The sequence below is a fragment of the Lepisma saccharinum genome, chromosome 13 (assembly GCF_977018435.1).
Source record: "Lepisma saccharinum chromosome 13, izLepSacc3.1, whole genome shotgun sequence".
NCBI classification, from domain to species: Eukaryota; Metazoa; Arthropoda; class Insecta; order Zygentoma; family Lepismatidae; genus Lepisma; species Lepisma saccharinum.
The window spans coordinates 85938321-85960090 of NC_139241.1; the positions used below are offsets into that span (position 1 = coordinate 85938321).

General features: G+C 38.3%; 1 protein-coding gene across 1 annotated transcript in view; it reads left to right on the forward strand.

Annotated features, from left to right (window-relative positions):
- LOC145997099 (pre-mRNA-processing factor 17) overlaps positions 1–21269 on the forward strand; it is a 51285-nt gene extending 30016 nt beyond the window's left edge. Inside the window, exons 7-10 of the mRNA XM_083133726.1 lie at positions 9134–9288; positions 13886–14019; positions 17156–17377; positions 20859–21269. Of these exons, the coding sequence (XP_082989852.1) occupies positions 9134–9288; positions 13886–14019; positions 17156–17377; positions 20859–21036 (689 nt within the window). The 3' untranslated portion in view covers positions 21037–21269. The remainder of the gene's footprint in view (positions 1–9133; positions 9289–13885; positions 14020–17155; positions 17378–20858) is intronic.
- Positions 21270–21770: the final 501 nt, after the last annotated feature.

Genomic DNA, 21770 nt, shown 5'->3' on the forward strand with positions numbered 1-21770 from the left:
GAAGTCTGAGATTCACCGAACCCCCATATAGTACTAATTTTCTTCATCGTTGCGATATAAAAAAAACAACATAAGTATTTGTGTTGTGAATAGAAAATCGCATGTCACGGCATTTGATGTTATCTGTAACAAAAAAAAGCATGAGGATCATGTCGGAAATAAACTTGTAAAGAGCGAGGCTTGCAGCATGAAGCTTCGAGGATGCCAGTTCCTAATTAGCTCCGTATTAACCAACTAATTCTTTTACCTTCTTAAACATGAAGGTTTAGCAACAAAAGCCTTCCAACTCTCAATTTTGTACTAATCACACATCTGGAAGCTTGCGTGTATCACCCTCACTGTTTATTCAGCTCTTGACCTTAACTATTGATCATGCATTTTTTTTATGGCATGTTTCCCCATGTCAACACAAAATATATATTTTCTCTTGGACTAATTTTAACTATGATGATGAAAATTTAAGAAAGAGTAGAGAGAAAGAGAAAGAGAAAGAATACCATAACAAATAGCTTCTAACATTTTAAGATATATCCTACCATATTCTACATATTCAACGAATTCATTTGATTACAATGCAACAACATTTTATTATTACGTCATATGTTTCAATATTTTCATAGTCATCCAAAACATTTGACAAACCATTTTTTTTTAGTTACGAAGATAGGAAGAGCAAAAAAAAGTAGTTGAATAATTTCGAGAAGTATTTCCAAATAGGGGACAGTGTTTTAATTTTTTTTTCTTTCTTTCTTTCGTGTAACCACTATGTTATCGATGGGAACAAGGCAAGACCAACATTACCACTATGTTATTGATTTTTTTCCGTTATCAATTGTGTCCACACACAAAACTTAGTACCTGTCTGCATCCATACCTAGATCAAAAGATTCGAACCCCTTGTAACTTATTTAATTATTTACGCTTGTGCTTGTATTTGCTCTATTCAGGTTTAAAAAGCCTAGAGAGTTAGTTAGTTAGTTGTTTCCCACTGCACTATTTCAATTTTTTGAATAATCACATGTTAGTTATGAATGCATTGTTGACATCCTGTCTGATCATATATGTGTTTGGGCTGAGGCTCCGTATCTACCTGCAACATTTCTTTTCTTCTTTTTTTCTTGTTATCTGCTTTCTATATTTAACATTAGAAACAACACATTCCCATTAACAATATTTCATGTTATGCAAAACATTTTAAGTTTATACACCATCAGAGGTGTGGGATTGCAACAACCTTACCACTACATCATCCGACAAAAAGCCATAATCGGTATTGTTATATTTTATTGCTCAGGTCATTTCTTTTTTTTTAAAATATGTATAGCTATAATGAACATACTAACTTAAGCCCTCAGACTCGTAAACCAACAAATATACACTTCTGTTAACTGCCTTGTATTTGGGAGGGGGGGGGGGGTCAATTGTAGCTGTTTTTGCAATACACTTTGAAGTTTTGTTTTCTAAATGCCACACATCAATTTCATCATAATTACCATTATTCATCCTCATCCTTGCCATTAGCTAAAATTGCCTCTTCTTTTTTACAAATTTTCGTACTGATATCGCCTTAGCAGATTAACAGAAATCGTCTGAAGTTTGAAGTCGTGACACCTCCCAATACCGTTGCAAGCTTATTTGTGATTGTTCCCCTCAATCATTCAAAGTACCTCACTTTCATATTCAAATACACACAAGTGAAAAAAAGTTCATATCACATTAGTTGAGTTGAGTTGAGTTGGTGTTTTAAGTCCACTTTATGCACAGTAAGGCTAATCGGGACTGGACCTACAGTTTAAAGTGGGATCCGACCCACTTGTACCTCCACCGGGTATCGAACCCGGGACCCCTTGATTACAAGAACGACGCTACCACTGCGCCATCAAAGAGGCCCATATCACATTAGTGATTTTAAATTGTATTCTTGGGGGCCACTTTCTAACATTGTTGCCTGATATTAAAATAAGCAAAAACACTCTGCTATGCTTAATAAAAAAAAACATCCATTCATTGCCAGATTGTACAACTGTATAGGTTGAGGTTCATAAGCCTCGTCCATCTCATTCTAGGGACTGCATATTTTGTATACAGTTTATAGTGGAATCACAACACAGGTTGTTAAGAATATCGTCAGTAAATATGAGAATTCTTGCTGTGAAATTTCTATGCTGTTTAACCTAATAGAATTCGAATCCCTGAGAGAGCCAAGTACTGAGCTTTAGCATTTCATATTAGCAAAACCTTTATACGTACGTATTTTATAACCTCAAATTACTAATCAGGAAATCCCCCTTAGCCAACCAATTAGCACATTTATATGACCTTCTATAGAGGGAGAGGACATGACATTTCCGAGCCGGTATTATTGATGTGACATTCTTAACAAGTTAATGCACATATATAGCTGTAAGTGTATCAATCTTTATGCAAACACTTAGGAATGTTTGGAATGCAAACAATTCTTGTGACAAAACAAATAATTAGGAAATTCTTTTTAACCAAACAATCAACACAAATTTCTCTTTTTTATAGAGAAAAAAGAAGAGCATAACATTCCCCGAGACAGTATTATTGATGTAACATTCTTAACAAGTCAATGCCTTAATGTTTACACACATACATAAGCGCATCAATCTCTACACAACCACACACACACACATATACAGGAATATTTGGAATGGAAAGAATTCTCAGAAAATTCCCCTTAGCCAAGCAAATCACCAGTTATATGACCCTCTCTCTCTCTCTCTTTTCTCTATAAAAAAAGAGAAGGTCATGACATATCCAAGCTAGTATTATTGACGTGACATTCTTAACAGGTCGACGTCACATATACACACACGCATGCAGAAGTTGACTTGTTCACCGAATTCAGATGTTTACTCATTGATGACTCCGTCGTTGTCGTCTATCAAAAACCTAAGTACCTTGCAAACAGTGAGAGTTATCGAAAAATCTCCCCTTGTTGATTTTTTTTTTTTTTTTGGTGATGTAGAGTACGCGTAGAGAGGTCGGGTTTAGTGTGTCGGTCGAGTCTCGGTGTCCTCTGTCCTCCCATACCAAAATAAACATAGGTCGTCATGGAACCAATTTTTTTCATCAATTGAAAATTTTCCAAGTCCACAGCGTTAAAAAAATCTTAAATTGCAGAATATCTCGAAAATAGTAAGAGTTATCGAAAAAATATATCGAAAAACACCCCCATATGGTATCGTTAGATACCCCCCTGTCGATTTTGGAGGTGTAAAATACGTATACCAAGTTTTGGTGGTCCTGGGGTCGAGGGGTAAGAAGTTAACCCACCCTCCAAAACTTTGATCACTCGTAACTTTTGAACGAATAGTCGTAGAAAGGTTGGGTTTAGTGCGTCGGTCGAGTCTCGGTGTCCTCTGTCCTCCCATACCAAAATAAACATAGGTCGTCATGGAATCATAGGACCTTTGAGAAAAAAAAACACGTGAAACTCTACAGAGGTGTGGTTATCTAACCGCAGCCGTTAGAACCTTTATTTTTTTTTGGTTGGGCACCACGCACCCTGGCGGTGTTATAGGGGCCAGGAATCATAAAAAAAACAAAACAATTATTATTATTTGTTTGTTTGCTTGAAAAAAAAGAACGTCACAATACGGAAATAATGAGAGGCGCGCGCGTTTGTGTGTGGCAGAAATATCACATCGTTCGCGAGAGGTTTACAAAGGTCACGATATATAAACATTGGCCGGGACTTAGAAAAATTACGATAAGGCGCATTCGTACTTCAAGGATGAGAAAGTGTTATTTCTCGTACCGGCTTTTCTGCGCTGTGAAACATCGTCAGCGCAATAAATGAGGCGCGTAACGTTGAGAGAATGTGAGTTTTTGAGGTTTTGGTGAGATTTTCTTAGAGGTCAAAAAATCAGGGTTGACCTAGAAGGTACAATTACTATCTACTCAAGCAAGTTTATTAATGGGGGAGGAAGTTTCGTACTGACGTCTCTTCATTGCTGCAAAGACTTTCACGCTAGTGCCAAGTGAGATGGTCATCCACATAGTACACCCTGGACTGTATCTTGCAAACCAACGAGGCTCTGGCTTCTGAACATACAGCCAGTATAATTCTCTGTGGGGTTGTCCTTATTTGTGCTGAGTGCCCCTTTGCAGCCTCGGCTTTTAATCCAAGTAAGAATCTTTTAGTCCTCCAACATTATAGCTATATTATATTCATTATATTTTGGTTATGGTAAGGGGTTGGACCCCGTATAATGTGACAGGTGCCAACTAGCCTAAGTTCTGATGCACCCAGAATTTCAAATTCAATTAATCAAACGTTTGGTGCCACCACCAGACACTGAAAACTGCCAAAATAGTCAGCCAGAAAGGCACATTAGGCTAAAAATAGCACTGAACTTAATTTGTAATATTATGTTAAATTAAAACAATGCATCCAAAATGTAATACAGTACTCCCATAACATTAACTAATTGTAATACTGCAATTGTGTACCATAGTTAACACTTCTGTTCAATAACCTTCTGAAATAGAAGAGTCAATAATTGTTCCAAGCTTCTGTATAGTCCTGACAATTTATAGAGAAAGATTATTTGGGGAGATAAACATTGTCTCACTTTCTAATAGGCAGCTTTCCGCATGAAAATAGAAGTGACGAGCAAGAGGCAAAAATTGATGTGTGTCAGTTGGAAATGATTAATTTGGTGTTTTAAGTCCACTTTATATGCACAGCAAGGCTAATCGGGACTGGACCTACAGTTTAAAGTGGGATCCGAACCACTTGTGCCTCCACCGGGTATCGAACCCGGGACCCCTTGATTACAAGGCGACGACGCTACCACTGCACCATCGGGGAGGCACGTCAGTTGGAAATGAAGCGTCACAAATAAATGTAATGTTTTGCACTGAACCATTTTTTGAATAGCATCAGGGCCGGACATAGATTGCCAAGAGGATGGTGGCAATTATCGTTAAGAGGGTGCCCCAAGAAATCATTGATTGTAATGGCCTATCATTACAGTGAAAGCTGAAAAAAGAGTCATATTACAGTAGAGAACAGAGGCACAACCACGAATATTTGTCTAGGGGTGGGGAACACGCACCAGGGTACAAGTTGGTGCTGAAGCAACAGTGTCGAAACAAACAATTTGAAATATTTTTTCAACACATTCTATTTCACGTTAGCTAAAAATGGAAAAGAAGCACACAAACTGTATTTGTGAAAGACAGAAAATGCATGATGAATATAATTTGTTTCGTACATATGACATGTATATATTGCGAGCGAAACGAGCAAGAACATTTTTAGATCTAATTTTTTGGAAACTGAAAACAATATTAATTTAACAGGGTTCAAATAATGTCACGGGGTCACAATGGCATTCTCTTTTAATTGTTTTTTTAATTAAGATTTTTGGGCAGCTTCCAGGTCCAACTACCCTAGATACGGCTCTGAACTTGAGACTGTAAGAAAAGGAGAAATTGCGAGCAAAGCTAGCAAGAAAGTTTTACGAAATACATTTTTATTTGTATAAAATTTGAAATTGCCTCCCTTTGCTCCCTCTGCAGGTGCCCTTGGCGGTATAAAAGAAAAATGCAAGAAATAGGGGGAAACTAATTCCATTTTGGGTAGGAATTGTAGCTTTCCTGGCGACGTGATTCGAAGAAGTGTTCTCGGGTTCTTTCCTGAAGATGAGAGCAATGTATGCCCTCGAAACGTTGGAAGCCAACTCCACTTTAACCTGTCTGGTAACCCGAGAACACTTGTTCGAATCCATCTTGGGTATCCTTTTGTCCTGCTACTCTCAGATTCTGCTGGTTTTGCCTTTTTTTCTACTTCAATGTTTGTCCCCCTAGGGACAATGCCCCCTGCCCCGTTTGGTTGTGCCACTGATAACACTGGTCTACGTCCATTTTGCTGACTGGAGGCTGATGGTTGTTCTTTAGTAATTCGAGGGTGGTAAATCCAAAACCAAAATCCGTTTTTTTCTATCACGTCAGGTTTCGGAGGAAAATAGAAAATTATCTAAGATTAGGGATGTATATTTAGAGCAGTGAAACAACGTAGTCCATAAAGAGGTCACAAGATGGCAGCACATGGAATATTATAATGAATATTATTTCAATCAGTTATTCGAGCATTGTTAACCCCAAAACAAAGGACAAATATTACTGACTTTGTAAGGAAAGCATATAGTGCATATTTCGGAATTAAATTGGGTGACCAAGATAAATCCGGGGCACCTCATAAAGTATGCAGGACCTGTGTAGACTAAAGGAAAGAAATATGTAAGCGTCTGGAACAACCTTCATGTGTCGGGACAGAGAGAGAGGCATCTAAGATATTTTCAAAGGGACGAAGAACTTCTCTATTGTACAGATGTGAAGGGACTATTTGAAGCTATGGGATGTACGTATAATGCAGAAGAATGGAGGATTTTTATTGATAGCTCGAAGAGGAGTTTGAAGTGTGTGTTGATGCATAATGGCAATAAGTTAGTATCTATTCCTGTTGACCACTCCGTACATTTGAAGGAAAGCTACGAAACAATGAAACTGCTTCGAGAGATAAAGTATGCAAATGACAGTTGGCTTGTGTGCGGAGATCTCAAGGTCATTTCAATGTTACTTGGTCAACAAGCAGGTTTCACGTAATATCCATGCTTTTTGTGTTTATGGGACAGTCGAGCAAGGAACGAACATTGGGTATGAATACTGTGTCCCTCCAGGAAAATCTTTGAAGTCGGGGCTAAAAACATCCAGAACAAGCCGCTTGTTGATCCTAAGAAAGTGTTACTTCCTCCACTGCACATTAAGTTGGTATTAATGAAGCAGTATGTAAAAGCTCTGGATAAGAATGGGGCTTGCTTTAAATACATTTGCTCAAAATTGCCTGCATTGACGAATGAGAAAGTAAAAGCAGGTATTTTTGATGGTCCTCAGATAAGGATGCTAATGAAAGTTGAAGAATTCTTACAAACAATGAACCGCACAGAGAAAGATGCATGTGTGCCTTTTCTGATGTCATTACAAACTTTCTTGGAAACTTCAGGGCGCTCAACTACGAGGTTCTAGTTGAAAATCTGTTGGTGACGTTTCAAAAGTTAGGAGTAAATATGAGTGCCAAGCTTCACTTCCTGCACAGCCACTTAGATATATTTCCGTCCAATCTTGGTTCCGTAAGTGAAGAAGAGGGCGAACGCTTCCACCAAAACATAAAAAACATGGAGCACCGATATCAGGAGAGATGGAATGTAAACATGATGGCCGACTATTTCTGGTGCTTGCAGAGTGACGTTCCTGAGTCCAACTACTCCAGAAAATCAAAGAAACATTTTTTTTTGCCTAATTAGGTATGCATGTTGTGCTATTCTGTGGTGTATGTTAAGTTTAGCATAGGTACAGGCATCAGGTGTTGACTGTATGTGCTCGTGAAACAAATTGATCAATTTGCCGGAATTGCCTAAAACTTTTTGTCCATTAAGAACTCCCTATTGAGAAAATAGAAACGTATGTTTGTAAACAACGTGATGTGATACTCTGCATGGACATCTGACTACGACGCAATCTCTTTGCCAGTGCTGTTGGAATGTAGCCGGATATAATTTTCTGAAAATTTGGAAATGTGACTTGTGAAACAATGCAACTTAATACCTGTTATCAGCTACGCCACCTATGTTTGCAGTCTTATAATTATGGAAAATTGTTGGCGTTTAGCCCAGTATTATTGTAAAAATTTTCAAATTTGATTTGTGAAAAATTGTGATGTGATACACCTTTTCTGACTACATATTTGGAATCAGCGACCTCAAATTATATAGAATCAGTTAAAATATCTAAGTCAGCAGAAAAAAATATTTCATTATGTACAGATATCTATATGGAAAATTGTTGGGAGTTTAGCCCAGTATTATAATATTGTGAAAATTTTCAAATGTGATTTGTGAAAAATTGTGACGTGATACACTTTTTCTGACTACATATTTGGAATCAGTGACCTCAAATTATATAGAATCAGTTAAAATATCTGTCAGCAGAAAAAAATATTTCATTATGTACAGATATCTATATGGAAAATTGTTGGAGTTTAGCCCAGTATTATAATATTGTGAAAATTTTCAAATGTGATTTGTGAAAAATTGTGACGTGATACACTTTTTCTGACTACATATTTGAAATCAGCGACCTCAAATTATGTAGAATCAGTTAAAATATCTAAGTCAGCAGAAAAAAATATTTCATATGTAGACCAGTGTAATTCAACTTTTTAGCAACGCACCAGGTGGTCCGCATTCCACTTTAAACTATATGCCCAGTTCCAATTAGCTTTTCTGTGCATAAAGTTGACTTAAAAATAAACTCAAACTAAAAATGAATATCCACGCTTAAGGATTTGGTGCTATCATCAAAGGAGAACTTCCTGGTTTGGTGCTCCCTTCCCAAGGGTGGTGCCCCCCTGGTCAGTTGCCCAGGTCGCTCGGCCCTTAATCCGCCTCTGTGGAAGTCCAGGAGGTCACAGAAAACAAAATGTCTATTCACCACTGTTATATCTGTGATCAATTGTGAGCAGTAGAAAAAGAAAAGGTACCGAATTAGTGTTTTCGGAAGGGTGCCTTCTGGATTTTGCCCGGTTTACCGGTGGGCCAGTCCGGCCCTGAATAGCATGTTGCCTTTGTCTATTTATTAGTCATCCATGCCCAATGAAGCCTTTTTTTTAGACTGTGGAGGGGCCTGTGTTGCTTATCGCTTCATTCTGAAACCTACCTCAAAATTAAGCTATTCTCAAATTTATACCTGAAATTTTCAGCAGTCTATGGGGAAAATGTAGAAATACTTTTGCTGAATCTTGAAATTAACTTCCAAGTGGAAGTTCACCTGAAGATGAGATACTCTCTTGAAACGTATTCTTAGAATAAGCGTAGTTTAAAGCACCAGACAATGCTTCCGAGTGGAAGCTCATGAATCTCTTCAGAGCAATCAACAAACACCAATCTCGTCAAAAATATGTTACATATGAAACAAATGGTGTAATTTTTTTTCCTTGCATGTTATGCTCAAAACTCACAAACATCGTCATGTAAATTCCAATTTGTTCCATTTTGTGCAGTTTTAAATTTTGTTGCTTGGTTAACGATTGCGTACGTTGCAGGTTACGACAGGTACATCAAGTTGTGGGACACGGAAACAGGAGAATGCATTTCCCGCTTCACGAGCAGAAAGATCCCGTACTGCGCCAAGTTCAACCCGGACGACGAGAAGCAGCACCTTTTTGTGGCAGGCACCTCGGACAAGAAGATCATTTGCGTAAGTATCAGCTGCCAGTGTTTGGAAATACAGTGGAACTGCATTTTACATTTTCCAACAATGCATTGATGGTCCCAGAATAACAAAATGTTTTTAAATTTTCCTTGATTTTACATTTTCCCATACTTTAAGATTTTACAGCTTGGTTTCCTGAGAAACGTAAAATGGAGGTTCCACTTTATACAGTTCACTTTTTCGTCGATAAGATAAAAGTCCTGTAACATATTTCAGAATGTTTTCTTCACTTCATTAAATTAAAATTAATCTTGTATATCTTTCCATATAAAGTGTAGAAATGAAAATGCTTGAACCAGGGACGACCAATTCTTTTGGACAAGATACTTGAATTTGTATTTGATGTGTGTATCAAAGAATGTTGATATATAATATATGATATGGAGGCAAGCCCATGTGATAAAACTCTTTTTTTGAGACTGCTTGTAACTTGCAGGAAAATGGATATACCTTCTGAGAATGGATTTGAGACATCTTTTGAAATAGCAAACAATCTTTGTGAAAGAGAAAGTATACCGAGCGATCTTTCTGAGAGTTTCATAAACGTAAGCGAAAAACCAATATTAACAACTCCACCCAATTCAAAATCTGCTGGGCTGCATTTACAGGAAAATCATGTCTGAGAGATGCAATATTTATGCTCACTATTTCGACATATCTGATGAAAGCACACACTACTTGCTCTTAAACATTTAAAGGGGATTAGTTTTCATAATTTTGTCTCTTACGAGGAAAATATCATTTCAGCATTTCACATTAAACCATAAGTTTTCAGTTTCCGAGTTGTTATCGAATTTCTTACGAAAATACAGGACTGTAGATGCTTATTGATATTTCTCTACGCTCTTGACATATTTTGCAAGCCAAATTAACCACTCACTTGCTCTCCACCTAAACTTACTAAAACTCCTTTACAAAATAAATGGGGCCTCACCTATGGTGCAGTGGTAGCGTCGTTACCTTGAGATCAAGGTGTCCCGGGTTTGATACCCGGTTAAGGCACATAGTGGTTCGGATCCCACTTTAAACTGTAGGTCCAGTCCCGATTAGCCTTACTGTGCATAAAGTGGACTTAAAACACCAAATGAAACCAAATCAAACAAAATAAATGGAACTGTGTTTTTACATTAATTCACCATTTCCGGCATGCAAGGCTTCACAATAGTACATATTATGAATCAACATCAACGTAATGTGAAACAAAGATGATTTTACTACACTTGAAAAGGCTCATGGTATTTTAAAAATATACAAAAACAACTTAATTTTTTATAATAAATGAGCTTATTCAACAAAACTTACCTTGAATTTAGCCAGTTTTCGCTACATAGATCCACCCTGAAACCTTCCTTATAATTGATGATAATCAATTCTCCAGTTATGCACCTCAAACACACAGCTGCAATCACAGTCCTCTAGATACCAGATTGGAAACGTGGGTCAAATTGAAGCCAAAAATTTCAAAGCTGGGGCATACTATCATGGCTGCAAGCATACCTTCATATTTCCAACAACTATTTTGATGATTATGAGTCATTGCACCACACAAGATTGCAATTTTAAAGTTTACTATGAAGGATATTACTCTACATATTCACTCCATGCAAAATAATCTTAATACAGTTATTTTTATAGTAAACGCCACGAAAACTGCCCAGTCAAGGTCGTGCCATCCACGTACAGTGTTGCCAATAAGCAACAATTTCAACTTTCAATAATAATTCTGAAAAAAATGTTAGAAAATAGAGGTATTTTTTACATTGAAATACTTTCTTGGCAATTTAGAAAAAAATAAAAAAAATATTTCCGTGAAATTCACAAGGAAATTATTATTCTTTACTTCAAACTGTAAAAAATAATGCAAGCAGTGACACAAGAGGGTTGGAAAAAATAGCGAAGCATTCTTAAGGTTCATACATGCCTACAGTATATATTTCATGCACAAAATGTATAAACATGTGAAGTCAAAAAGTAAAATGTTCAGAGATTCGCAAAAATTTTTGGGTTATGTAATGTAAAATATCGTCACTGGCTAACTCACGTTCTATTTGATCACGTAAAATCTTTCAGCGAGAAAGTTTGTAATGAAACATTGAAATTAATTTGAAGAACAAATACAGTGTCTTTAGAGTGACATGTCATTGAGCAATTTTATTTTTATCTGGAGGAAGCAAACGAAAACAAGCCTCTGAACAAGTAGTGACGTGGTTCACCAATGAACACTTGAAAGGGAACGGGATTGCATGGAGGAGAGGAAAGCAACTGCAGTTACTTTGTTCTGCCCACTAGGTTTCCCTCCTCTTCTCGGCCTTGCTCCAGAGATATCCGGGACAGAGTATAGCTGATTTTATGAAAGAATCAATTTTGCTTACTGTGGGGAGAAATGTTGCTAGGCAGTTTTTTCTTGATTGAAATAAAAGACCAAACTCTTATTGTTACACAAATGGAAATTTATGTCCACAGAAAATTTATTCTTTTTACATGGCAATGCCTGGGGATCATGACAAATTATGCTGTAGACCAAAATGGCATCTCATATACACATGGATGTCCGCAGGACTTTTTCCAGGGAGGGGCAAGCAAGGTAATTTTTTCTTGGGGGGGGGGGGCAAAGGACACATATTTTCCTCCAAAATAGTGATGCCCTCTCAGAATACACTATTTCAGTCTGAAATTATCATGTTTCTTCAACGAATTTATAATAATTAACATAAATTACTGTGATTGAAATGAAACTATGTGTGAAATATATAATTCTTAGGAACACATTCATTTTCCAGGGGGGGCCATGCCCCCCTCCCCCCTTGTCCCCTCCTTCCGGACGTCCATGCATATACATGAAGATTTTGATGAAGGTGATATAGGAAGAATAAACATGTTATGTTAAAAAAAATCAAACTCAAAAACTTTATACAACTACATTTCAAAATTATTTTAATATGAGAAAAATTAACTCATGAAAATATTGCACTTTTGAACATAACTATATGTATAAATATATTAAAAATTTCTGTGTTAACTGTTTTTTTTGTTTTGTCATGCAAGGAAAACCTTCAATGATGTGTTCATGTGTACAGAAGAAAAAAATTGTCAAAATAATATTCTTGGTGAAGCAATATACACTATGTTGCCATTCGTCACTGGACACCCCATACCAGTACGTTAATCCGGTCACAGCACCACATCAGTAACGTGTAGCACCACCTTTCGTCGCAATGACGTCCACAACCCTTCGAGGAAGACTTTCCACCAATTTCTGATACGTGTCGATGGGAATCTTGCCCCATTCCTCCTGCAAAGCGGCAAACAGCTCAGTGGTGTTTTTTGGGCAGCATGGCAATCACATTTTTGCACACCCATGTCCTCGAACCACGTGTTGATAATGCCTGCCGTATAACATGGAGCATTGTCGTGCTGAAACAGGCATGGGCCAATACCGAATTCTTCCCACAATGTCGGTAGCGCAGAATTGTCCAGAACTTTCTGGTACGCATCGGCATTTATGTTTCCCTGAACTAAAAGAAGAGGACCAAGACCATACCACGAAAAGCAGGACCACACCATGATGCCACCTCTGTCGAATTTCGCTGTGGGTATGAAACCGTCCTGTAAACAGCGTTCACCGGGTATACGCCACACCCACACACGTTCATCAGACTGCCACGTCTGGTAGCGCAATTCATCACTCCATAGGACGGATTTCCATTGTTTGAGAGTCCAATGGTAGCGTTCCTTGCACCACTGTAAATGACGGGTCGCATTGCGGGCTGTGGTATGTGGTTTGTGAACTGCTGCACGACCATGAAAACCAAGTGCGACGATCTCCCGGCGGACAGTATGATCACTTGCAGCACTACTGGAAGCTGATCGAAACTCCTGTGCCACCATCTGTAATAACGCCTTCCGGTTTGACTTCACCACACGTTTCAAGCATCGACGGTCACGATCTGTTAATATTTTTGGTTTACTGCGTCTGGGTCAGCATGTCATGACCCCCTCTTTCTTCCACTTCACGATAATATCACTCACTGTCGACCGGGGTATCTGAAATTTGTTGCAAATCTCACGGGTCGAATGCCCAAACCTGTGGGCTCCAATGATCATCCATCTTTCCACCTCACTTAGTTCGCGTCGTCTGTCCATATTGACTGCTGTAGCTGGTATGAGTGAATTCTCAACTGGCAACGCCTTTTATAGGTTGTATGACGTGTACAGACGATCCCAAGCACTTTTTGAGTGGTGTCCGGTGACGAATGGCAAAATAGTGTGTATGTGTGATCCCCAAATGGGGATCATGGGCATTAATGGGTTAAATATCGCATTTTTCTCTCTTTTAAGTCGTACATCATCCCTATGTTGTTTCAACCAGTCTTTTATCCTCTTTTTCGTTTCTCTCATGTATACACTCTGACATTCTTTACACTTCACTTCGTAGATAATCCCTTCCTCTTCTCTGTTTTCCTTTTTCTTGTTTGCATTCTTCGCTATTCTTAAGATGCTTCGCCCTCCCTTCCTGTAAGGGTAAAACTTACGTTGTGTGAAGAGTTCTTCAAAATAAGTCGCGTATGTATTTGTTTTCCAGTGGGACACTCGTTCTGGAGAGATAGTTCAGGAATATGACAGGCATCTGGGAGCCGTCAACTCCATCACCTTTGTTGACGAGAACCGGAGGTTTGTGACGACGTCAGATGACAAGAGTCTGCGTGTTTGGGAGTGGTATGTATTCTACACTGCAGACTATTTATTATATAATGGTTAAAAAAAAAATAGATAACATTGTCCCTTTACAGAAGGGAAGCATAAGGTGTAAACATTTCCAGGATTGAAACTAGCTATTAAGCACCAAGCTAGGGTATATTGTCCTGGAAAATAACGTAATGTAATTTAGGTGACTTTGGTAACAACCTCCGTTGATGATCCTGAGTTGCACGAGCTTTATGATGTGTCATTTTTTTCAAATATGAAAACAACAAAAAAATATTAACTGTTGATAGCAAGTAATCACGTATGTGCAATAAAAATAGTCTTCCTCATTTATACGCTGTAATTGTACTTAAAAATTCTTATGAGATACTCATGGCTGTAACTAGGAATGGACTGATATGAAATTTTGGCTGATACTGATAACCGATATTCCACCGATCCGATATAACATTCGAAATGGTTCTTGAAGAATCAGAATAGTTCATTGACCTCCTGAATAAATGTTTGTTTCCAGGTGACTGCAGTGCAAAAGAAGTTTCATATTTAGACTTTTACTTTTTCAAAAAAGGAGGGCATGGATATTATTTATAAATATCATAACAAAATGACAGAATTTTGCACTAAATTATAAGATATTTGTAGATACGAGGTGTGGCTAGAAAAAAACCCGGCTTGATGTTGCTGTCGACAAACGGCATGTGCTTCAAGGTCAAGCGGTGCATGGGTGAATAACGTGATACACTGCCTATTGACTGTGTGATTGCCCAGTGTGCGTGGCACCCAGTTTCGCTGTAGCTTGTGCACAAAGTGAACCATACATCTGTGCTCCGTCGGAAAAATGTTAAGTGTGAAAGTGGAACAACGTATCAATGTGAAGTTTCTTATGAAACTCAGAAAATCCGCCACAGAAACTTATGGTTTGTTGAAGGAATTGTAGGGAGATGAGTGTTTATCACGCACGCAAGTATTTGAGTGGTTTCAAAGGTTTAAAGAGGGACGAGAAGTGATCGTGAACGACTCTCGTCCTGGACGGCCTTGCACGTCAAAAACGGAATCAAACATTGCAAATGTCGGTGAATTGATTTGAATTGGGTACCCGAAGGTCAAACTGTCAACCAACATTATTACATTACAGTGCTGACAACTCTTCGTAAGGGAGTAAGAAGACAACGACCTGATTTGTGGAAAAGCAAGTCGTGGATTCTTCATCACGACAATGCTCCTGCCCACACGGCATTGTCAGTCAAGGCTTTTTTGTCCAAGCATGGGATCCCAGTGTTGGAACATCCACCCTATTTGCTGGATCTAGCTCCGTGCCACTTTTTTTTATTCCCAAAAGTTAAATCAGCACTGAAAGGAACCAGATTTACAATCGTAGAATCTGTGAAAACAAAAGCGACGAAGGTCATGAACATGCTTTCAGAAAATTATTTCCAGCACTGCTTCCAGCAATGGAAGATTCCTATGGAACAGTGTATCGATAGTGCAGGGGAGTAGTTTGAAGGGGATAATGTTCGTATTGTACATAATAACCAATAAACGATTTTGTAGGAACAGTCCGGTTTTTTTTCTAGCCACACCTCGTATATCAGATTGCTAAAATAATTGGTAATTTTACTGATACAGCAAATCATCTGACACTGATAGAATACTGATTAGTCTGTCCCATCCCTAGATACACTATTACACAAAACAAACATATCTCTTCTAATACGTAGCACATTAAATCATTACCAGAATATTAAGTTTATTCCTGTATAAAGGGGTCTATTTTTGCTTCTCAAATGTTTGTAGCAAAATTAATCATTTTTCCATGAATTGCATAACTCACCGGATAATTCAAACTTCAGATAGTGTCGAATCGGTATATAAATGGTAAATTTTGTGTTTAAGAGCTTATTTCGCATTTTGCAGTTCATTTCGCATCATTTCGTGACAAAAGAGGGTGGGAAAATGCACCTCACACCTTTCAGAAACATGAAAAATTAACATTACAATGTGTTATTTCACATTTTGCGTTTTCGTCAGAAACGAAATATGCATTCCTCTACTAATACAATTTAACATGCTCTGTTTTTTTCCTCCCGAGAGGAGTTCCGGTGCTCCTACCCCAACCAAGCAAGTTTTTAAAATTCCTTTCCATATGAAAACCCACTATGATATTCCAAATACTGAAAAATTACATTTGCTTAGAATTCCTTCCACAGCATTCACCGTGTTTTCATGTGGATTATTTCCCTGTTGTGGCAAATAGGCCACAAAACTGTTCCAGAGGAGGATTCACGTGATTGCTCTAGTTGGAGTTCTAAGCAGATGTAACTTTTGAGTTTTTGGAATATCGTAGGCAAGAGGAATTTTCAAAAGCATCTAGCAGGGCATAATAAGCGTTTGCAAGCAGACTTTTTAAACGTCCAGGAACCCATCAGTTCTAATGGGTTCCATAACAAGACTGGAACCTTTTTTCTCGCACAATTTAAATTGAATCCAAGGTGCATATTGTTTCATTTCAATACCAAACCTGGACCGTATTTAAATTGATCCGGAAGAAAGATTCTTGGACCAAATTGAAATGCTTTAATGCTAAAAATGTTCTTTACGGTCCAGAATCCATTTACGCTTGCTGATTTTCTCTCCCGGTCAGGAATTGAATTTATTTACCATTCCTTGACCTTTAACAATCCTCCTTGCAAGTAATGGTTATCTGTGTAAAAGTACATACCCAGGCATGTATGAACTAATTAGGGATGCTAATAAAAAATATACCAATAACTGATATTGTAACTAACAATCTAAATTAAAATTGCAAATATTCCTTGAAGAACACGATTCATTTTCTTGTATTTCTCTTGTAGTTTATGGTTTGTACAAGCAATTTTTGGTACAACATTTCGGGGAAAACACACTCTCCATAAGACATTAATCGAAGTCAGAATAAATGTCAGATGAAGGGAGCGTGTGTTGTCCCAAAATACTACATCAAAAATTATGTACGATATGATTGGTAATGCCTTGACATCATTTACTCTACAAAACCACAAAATGTGAATGACATGTACTCGTACACAAAGTTACAGTACTTGGGAACTCTTTGGGGGGGGGGGGGTGAAATCGAGACTCCCTAATATTTTGTTAATCTTTTTCTTGCCAGGGACATCCCGGTGGACATGAAGTACATAGCGGACCCCAGCATGCACTCCATGCCGGCCGTCACCCTCTCCCCGAACCAGAAGTGGCTCGCGTGCCAGAGCATGGACAACAAGATAGTCATCTTCTCGGCCCTGAACCGCTTCAAGATGAACCGCAAGAAGACCTTCAGCGGCCACATGGTGGCAGGGTACGCCTGCACGCTCGATTTCTCTCCCGACATGAGGTAAGCAGCGTTCTCTAATCAACTGCTCTCCCTAGAGCAGCACGTTTCTTCTTTCCTCCATTTCAGCTCTTTTACATTGCTTACTCGTGGGTTAATACCAACAGCGAGGATGAGGGAAGAAACAAAATGATTATCTGTACCTTTACGAAGATTCAAAAATGGCACACAATGCTGACCACTCTGCCACATTGCTTCTTGCACTTACAATGGTGTCTGCCCCTTTGTGCTGATAAAATTGAGAATAAAATGGCAGAATTTTGTACTAAGTTATTCAAATATCAGCAAATTTTATTGATCAGTATGATTACACTGGCTGATACCAGTAGAAATCTCAGCTAGCTTCTCCCCTTTTTTTATTAACCTCAGAACTGACTTCGCCCATATGGCTGGCATGCATATTTTGTTTTAGATGGAAATATGAAACTTACTTTTCCAACCATATTTTATCACAAAATGAGCTGCAAAATGCAAGATAAACTCTCGTTTCTCTCATTTCCCAAAATATGATTTATCCTGCGAGTTAGGCAGAGATCATATGCAAGATACCATGCAATGTGCCTCCACCAGGAGTTAATCCCCAAGACCCTTTGATAACAAGGTGACAGTGTTAGCACTATGCATCAGGGAGACCGTATTAAACAACTGACGACACAAATAAATTTGGTTGTGTTATTTTCATTTTTGTATCACGCCTGTCTTTTATGTGGTATCATCTGCACAAGTCTCCATCCCTATTGCAAGATGTGGCTTCACAACAAGAAACGTATTCATGGAGATTGTAATAATCACAACATGATGGATAAACCCTTGATTTTACTTAATATTCACGAACTAGGAGATTTTGACTCGTAATGTGTCAATGAAACAATTGTGACAATCGCAAAGTGGGATCCTGAATGAACATAATCTGGAATTATCATTAATGTTTTGTTTTAAAGCAGAATGTCAGAAAAAAAAAACATTGAAAAATACAGAATGTGGTTTCGGTATGTAATTTGTGAAAAAATGAAGGGTTGAATTAGTAAAAGTAATACATGTAAATTAATTACTCTGTTATATTGAATCATGGCTCCCACGTAGCCAAGTGGTTAGCGCTCTCACCTTTGGTGCAAGCGGTCCCAGGTTCGATTCCCTTTGGGTGCCCTCAAAATTTTGAGGTTGACCCACCGTCATGAGGACAATTGGGTAGCTACCTCAGGAAGTAGCGGCCTCTGGTCACGGAAGCCAGAAAACAGCGGCAATGGGATCCGAAGCGCTGACCACACGTCACCCAATGAAAATTGGCATGCCCTGACCTTTAAGGGCTCTTGCAGCATGAAGTTTTAATTTATTTTAGTTACATTGAATCAATAACTTTATATTCAATGGAATGTAATTTATGTTTAGACAAAGAAATAATAATTGAGCGCACTAGTTCTAAAAGAAAAGATGCACATCAATTTCAGTTGAACATAAACAAAAACAATATTGACATTGAACACAACATGCCTTTACCAGATGTATTCAACCTTTACTATGAATTATTGTGTTAATGGATTGTAAATTTTTTATGAGTAAGAAATGTTGTCTTTCCATCAATCTCCATTGGCAGTCGTGACACCTAAACTCGTGAATTTACATAAACACGATGGTCTCAAAGTATCATAATGTAAATGTCCTGATCTGGATTTTAAAGTCAGCTCAATGTCGGGGAGCCATTGAAGTCTGCAAAATGGCCTTCAATCCTCCCCCCCTTCTTCCTTTTTATTCCCGCAACCTTCATCCAACTACAGTGACACCATTCTGGTAACTTCTTGAACGTACCTCATATAAAGTAGATGCCATTTGTACAGTCTGGTTTTTTATGTAGTCACATATTTTATTTATGAGCCGTGGTAGCTCAGTCGTTAGGGCGTCTGACTACCATGCAAGAGACCCAGGTTTGATCCCTGGCAGGGGAGAACCGGGACTTTTTCAACCTGTTTAAGCTCCTTCGGCACCTACCCAGCATCTTATAAAGTGGGTACCTGGAGGAAACTATGAGGGGTAAAGGCAGCCAGGGGCATGGTGCTGATCACATCACCCCCAGCTCGGCCGAGATCAAGAAAGTGTGGGACCCTAACCCCACACCCCCCTATACGCCTTCATGGCATGGTGTAAAGCACAGGGGAGCACTTTACTTTTTTTTACATATTTTATTTGAACATATTTAATCACATAAACACGTAAAATATTAACTTGTATTTGACATATTTTACTTGCTGCCACATGTTAGTAGTGATGTTATGGGATGAAATATGCCACAAAGAAACCAACTTAGTGTCAGCCTAGTTTCAAATGAAAGTGGTATGTATAAATGAGGGAACGGACAAAATGTACCATGCGTGCTTCTTTGCCCATGCTGTTCTGGTTCGCTTAAAAGCATTTCACCGTTCAATGAATGTTGTAAGTTTTAATGTCCTAACCAGATGGAAAGCCAAAGAAGGAAGTATTTTTTTTTCTTCTTGCGAAACTGGTTATGCAAACATTCAAGAAGCAGTTACATAGATCTTTAACGAAGACTTTCCTATATTTTTGGATGTTTCTTAAATACATTTAGCTAGCAGACCTATTGAACTCAATGTAAGCAAGTCACTTGTCTTCTTTAAAAAAAACACACAGGTCCGTTAGATAAAGGGTGTCAATTACTGTTTGAAATAAATAAATAAATAGTGCAGTGTATTAGTATGGAATCTAACAGTTGGCATCCTCTGCTTGAAGTACCTACCAGGAAGTACTTACTTGCAACAGGCAGTTGCTACCTTAATTTTTGCTTTTTAACCTTTCATCGTGAACCTCAATCCTGTCCACCCTCCATGATATGGTGAAAGCTTGAGGAAACAGTGAACATTACTATTCTGCAAATGTTGGCATGTGTTGTGAATTTGTTTTAAGTTCAAACCATGTGAACACAGAAGGGCGTACCGATGGCATAGAGGTAATGTTGTTGCCTTGTAATCAAGTTGTCTTCCGTTCAATACTTAGAAGAGGCACATAGTGTTTTGGATCCCACTTTAAACTGTAGGTCCAGTCCAAATTAGCCTATTTTTGCATAAAGTGGACTTAAAAATTTAAACTCTTCCTATGCAAATAGATAATAATTACTTGTGACTTTGCGCTATTTGGTTTGATGACTCATTGTGACCTCTCACCGAAGGGTGATGATTTACATTGTATTTAATTGTTAAACCCGCCCCAAAGTTGCATTTCTAGATTTCAGTTTGGAATTATTATCTGTTACTTGTCTACATATTATTTTATTGTTAGTTTGTTGGTGAGCGTGTCCTTGGTCTATGTTTTGCATTGGGTTAAACTGGAAAGAAGCATGTACGACATAGAGAAACTCAAAGCCTGAGAGACAAGAGAATGGAAGAGAGTGTTAACAACAGAGAGAAAGTGCATGCTTTGTAATAGCTAGATAATAACTGCATAAGAAGTGATATGATTATTTTGTCTCCAACAGCTACTTGATATCAGGAGATGCGGACGGCAAGTGCTACGTGTGGAATTGGAAGACCACGAGGCTCTACAAGAAGTGGAAGGCGCACGACGGCGTCTGCATTGGCGTTTTGTGGCATCCGCACGAGACCAGCAAAATGGTCACGGCTGGATGGGACAATGTCATCAAATACTGGGACTAGAAATAGTTGTGAAGAAGTATTTAATCGTTGCTTGTTGTGCAAGTGCTTTGGACTCACCCTGTAGGAATCTGCCATTTATATTTTATTACGTGACTTCTTACAAACCAAGAAATAGTTTGAGGAAGAATATACACTGTATTTTTTACTCAAGAAATCAAGTACAAATCTCCCCTGCCTAATTTGTATTTGTGAATATGTAAAGAGCAATTGAAAATATACGATAAATGGTGTGAGATGTTTTCCTCTTCTTCTTTACTTTCCTACAAAGCATTTCAAAAACCACGGACGGAAAGGGTTCATGTCGTGGCCTAGTCGCAGGTGTTTTACGACTGTGCCATCCCAATTTTGTCTAATGGTCGTTCACCCTTGTCATTGTTATTTGTCAAAAGTGGCAGAATAGTGATGTCACATAAAAGAAGCAAACTCTGTGGTTAAGGATGTTATTGAAACTGTTTAAAAATCAAATTGGGAACCTTACAGACTTGTTGCGATAATACAGACATCTGCGAGATGAGATGAGACCAGGAGTGTCCCCAGCAAATTCTATACAGGGATCGAAATGTAAAGGTCACATCCTGAAGTGAGTCCGAAACAGATAATAATTCCAAACTGTTAATGTTTTCCACAAACTATCAATGCCATCTCGTGAAAATGAATGGGGTGAGTTGCCTATTAAAATTTCCAAAGGGTGTCTACCAGTATGGAAAAGTCTGGGAATTTTCTTTTTCTGGAAA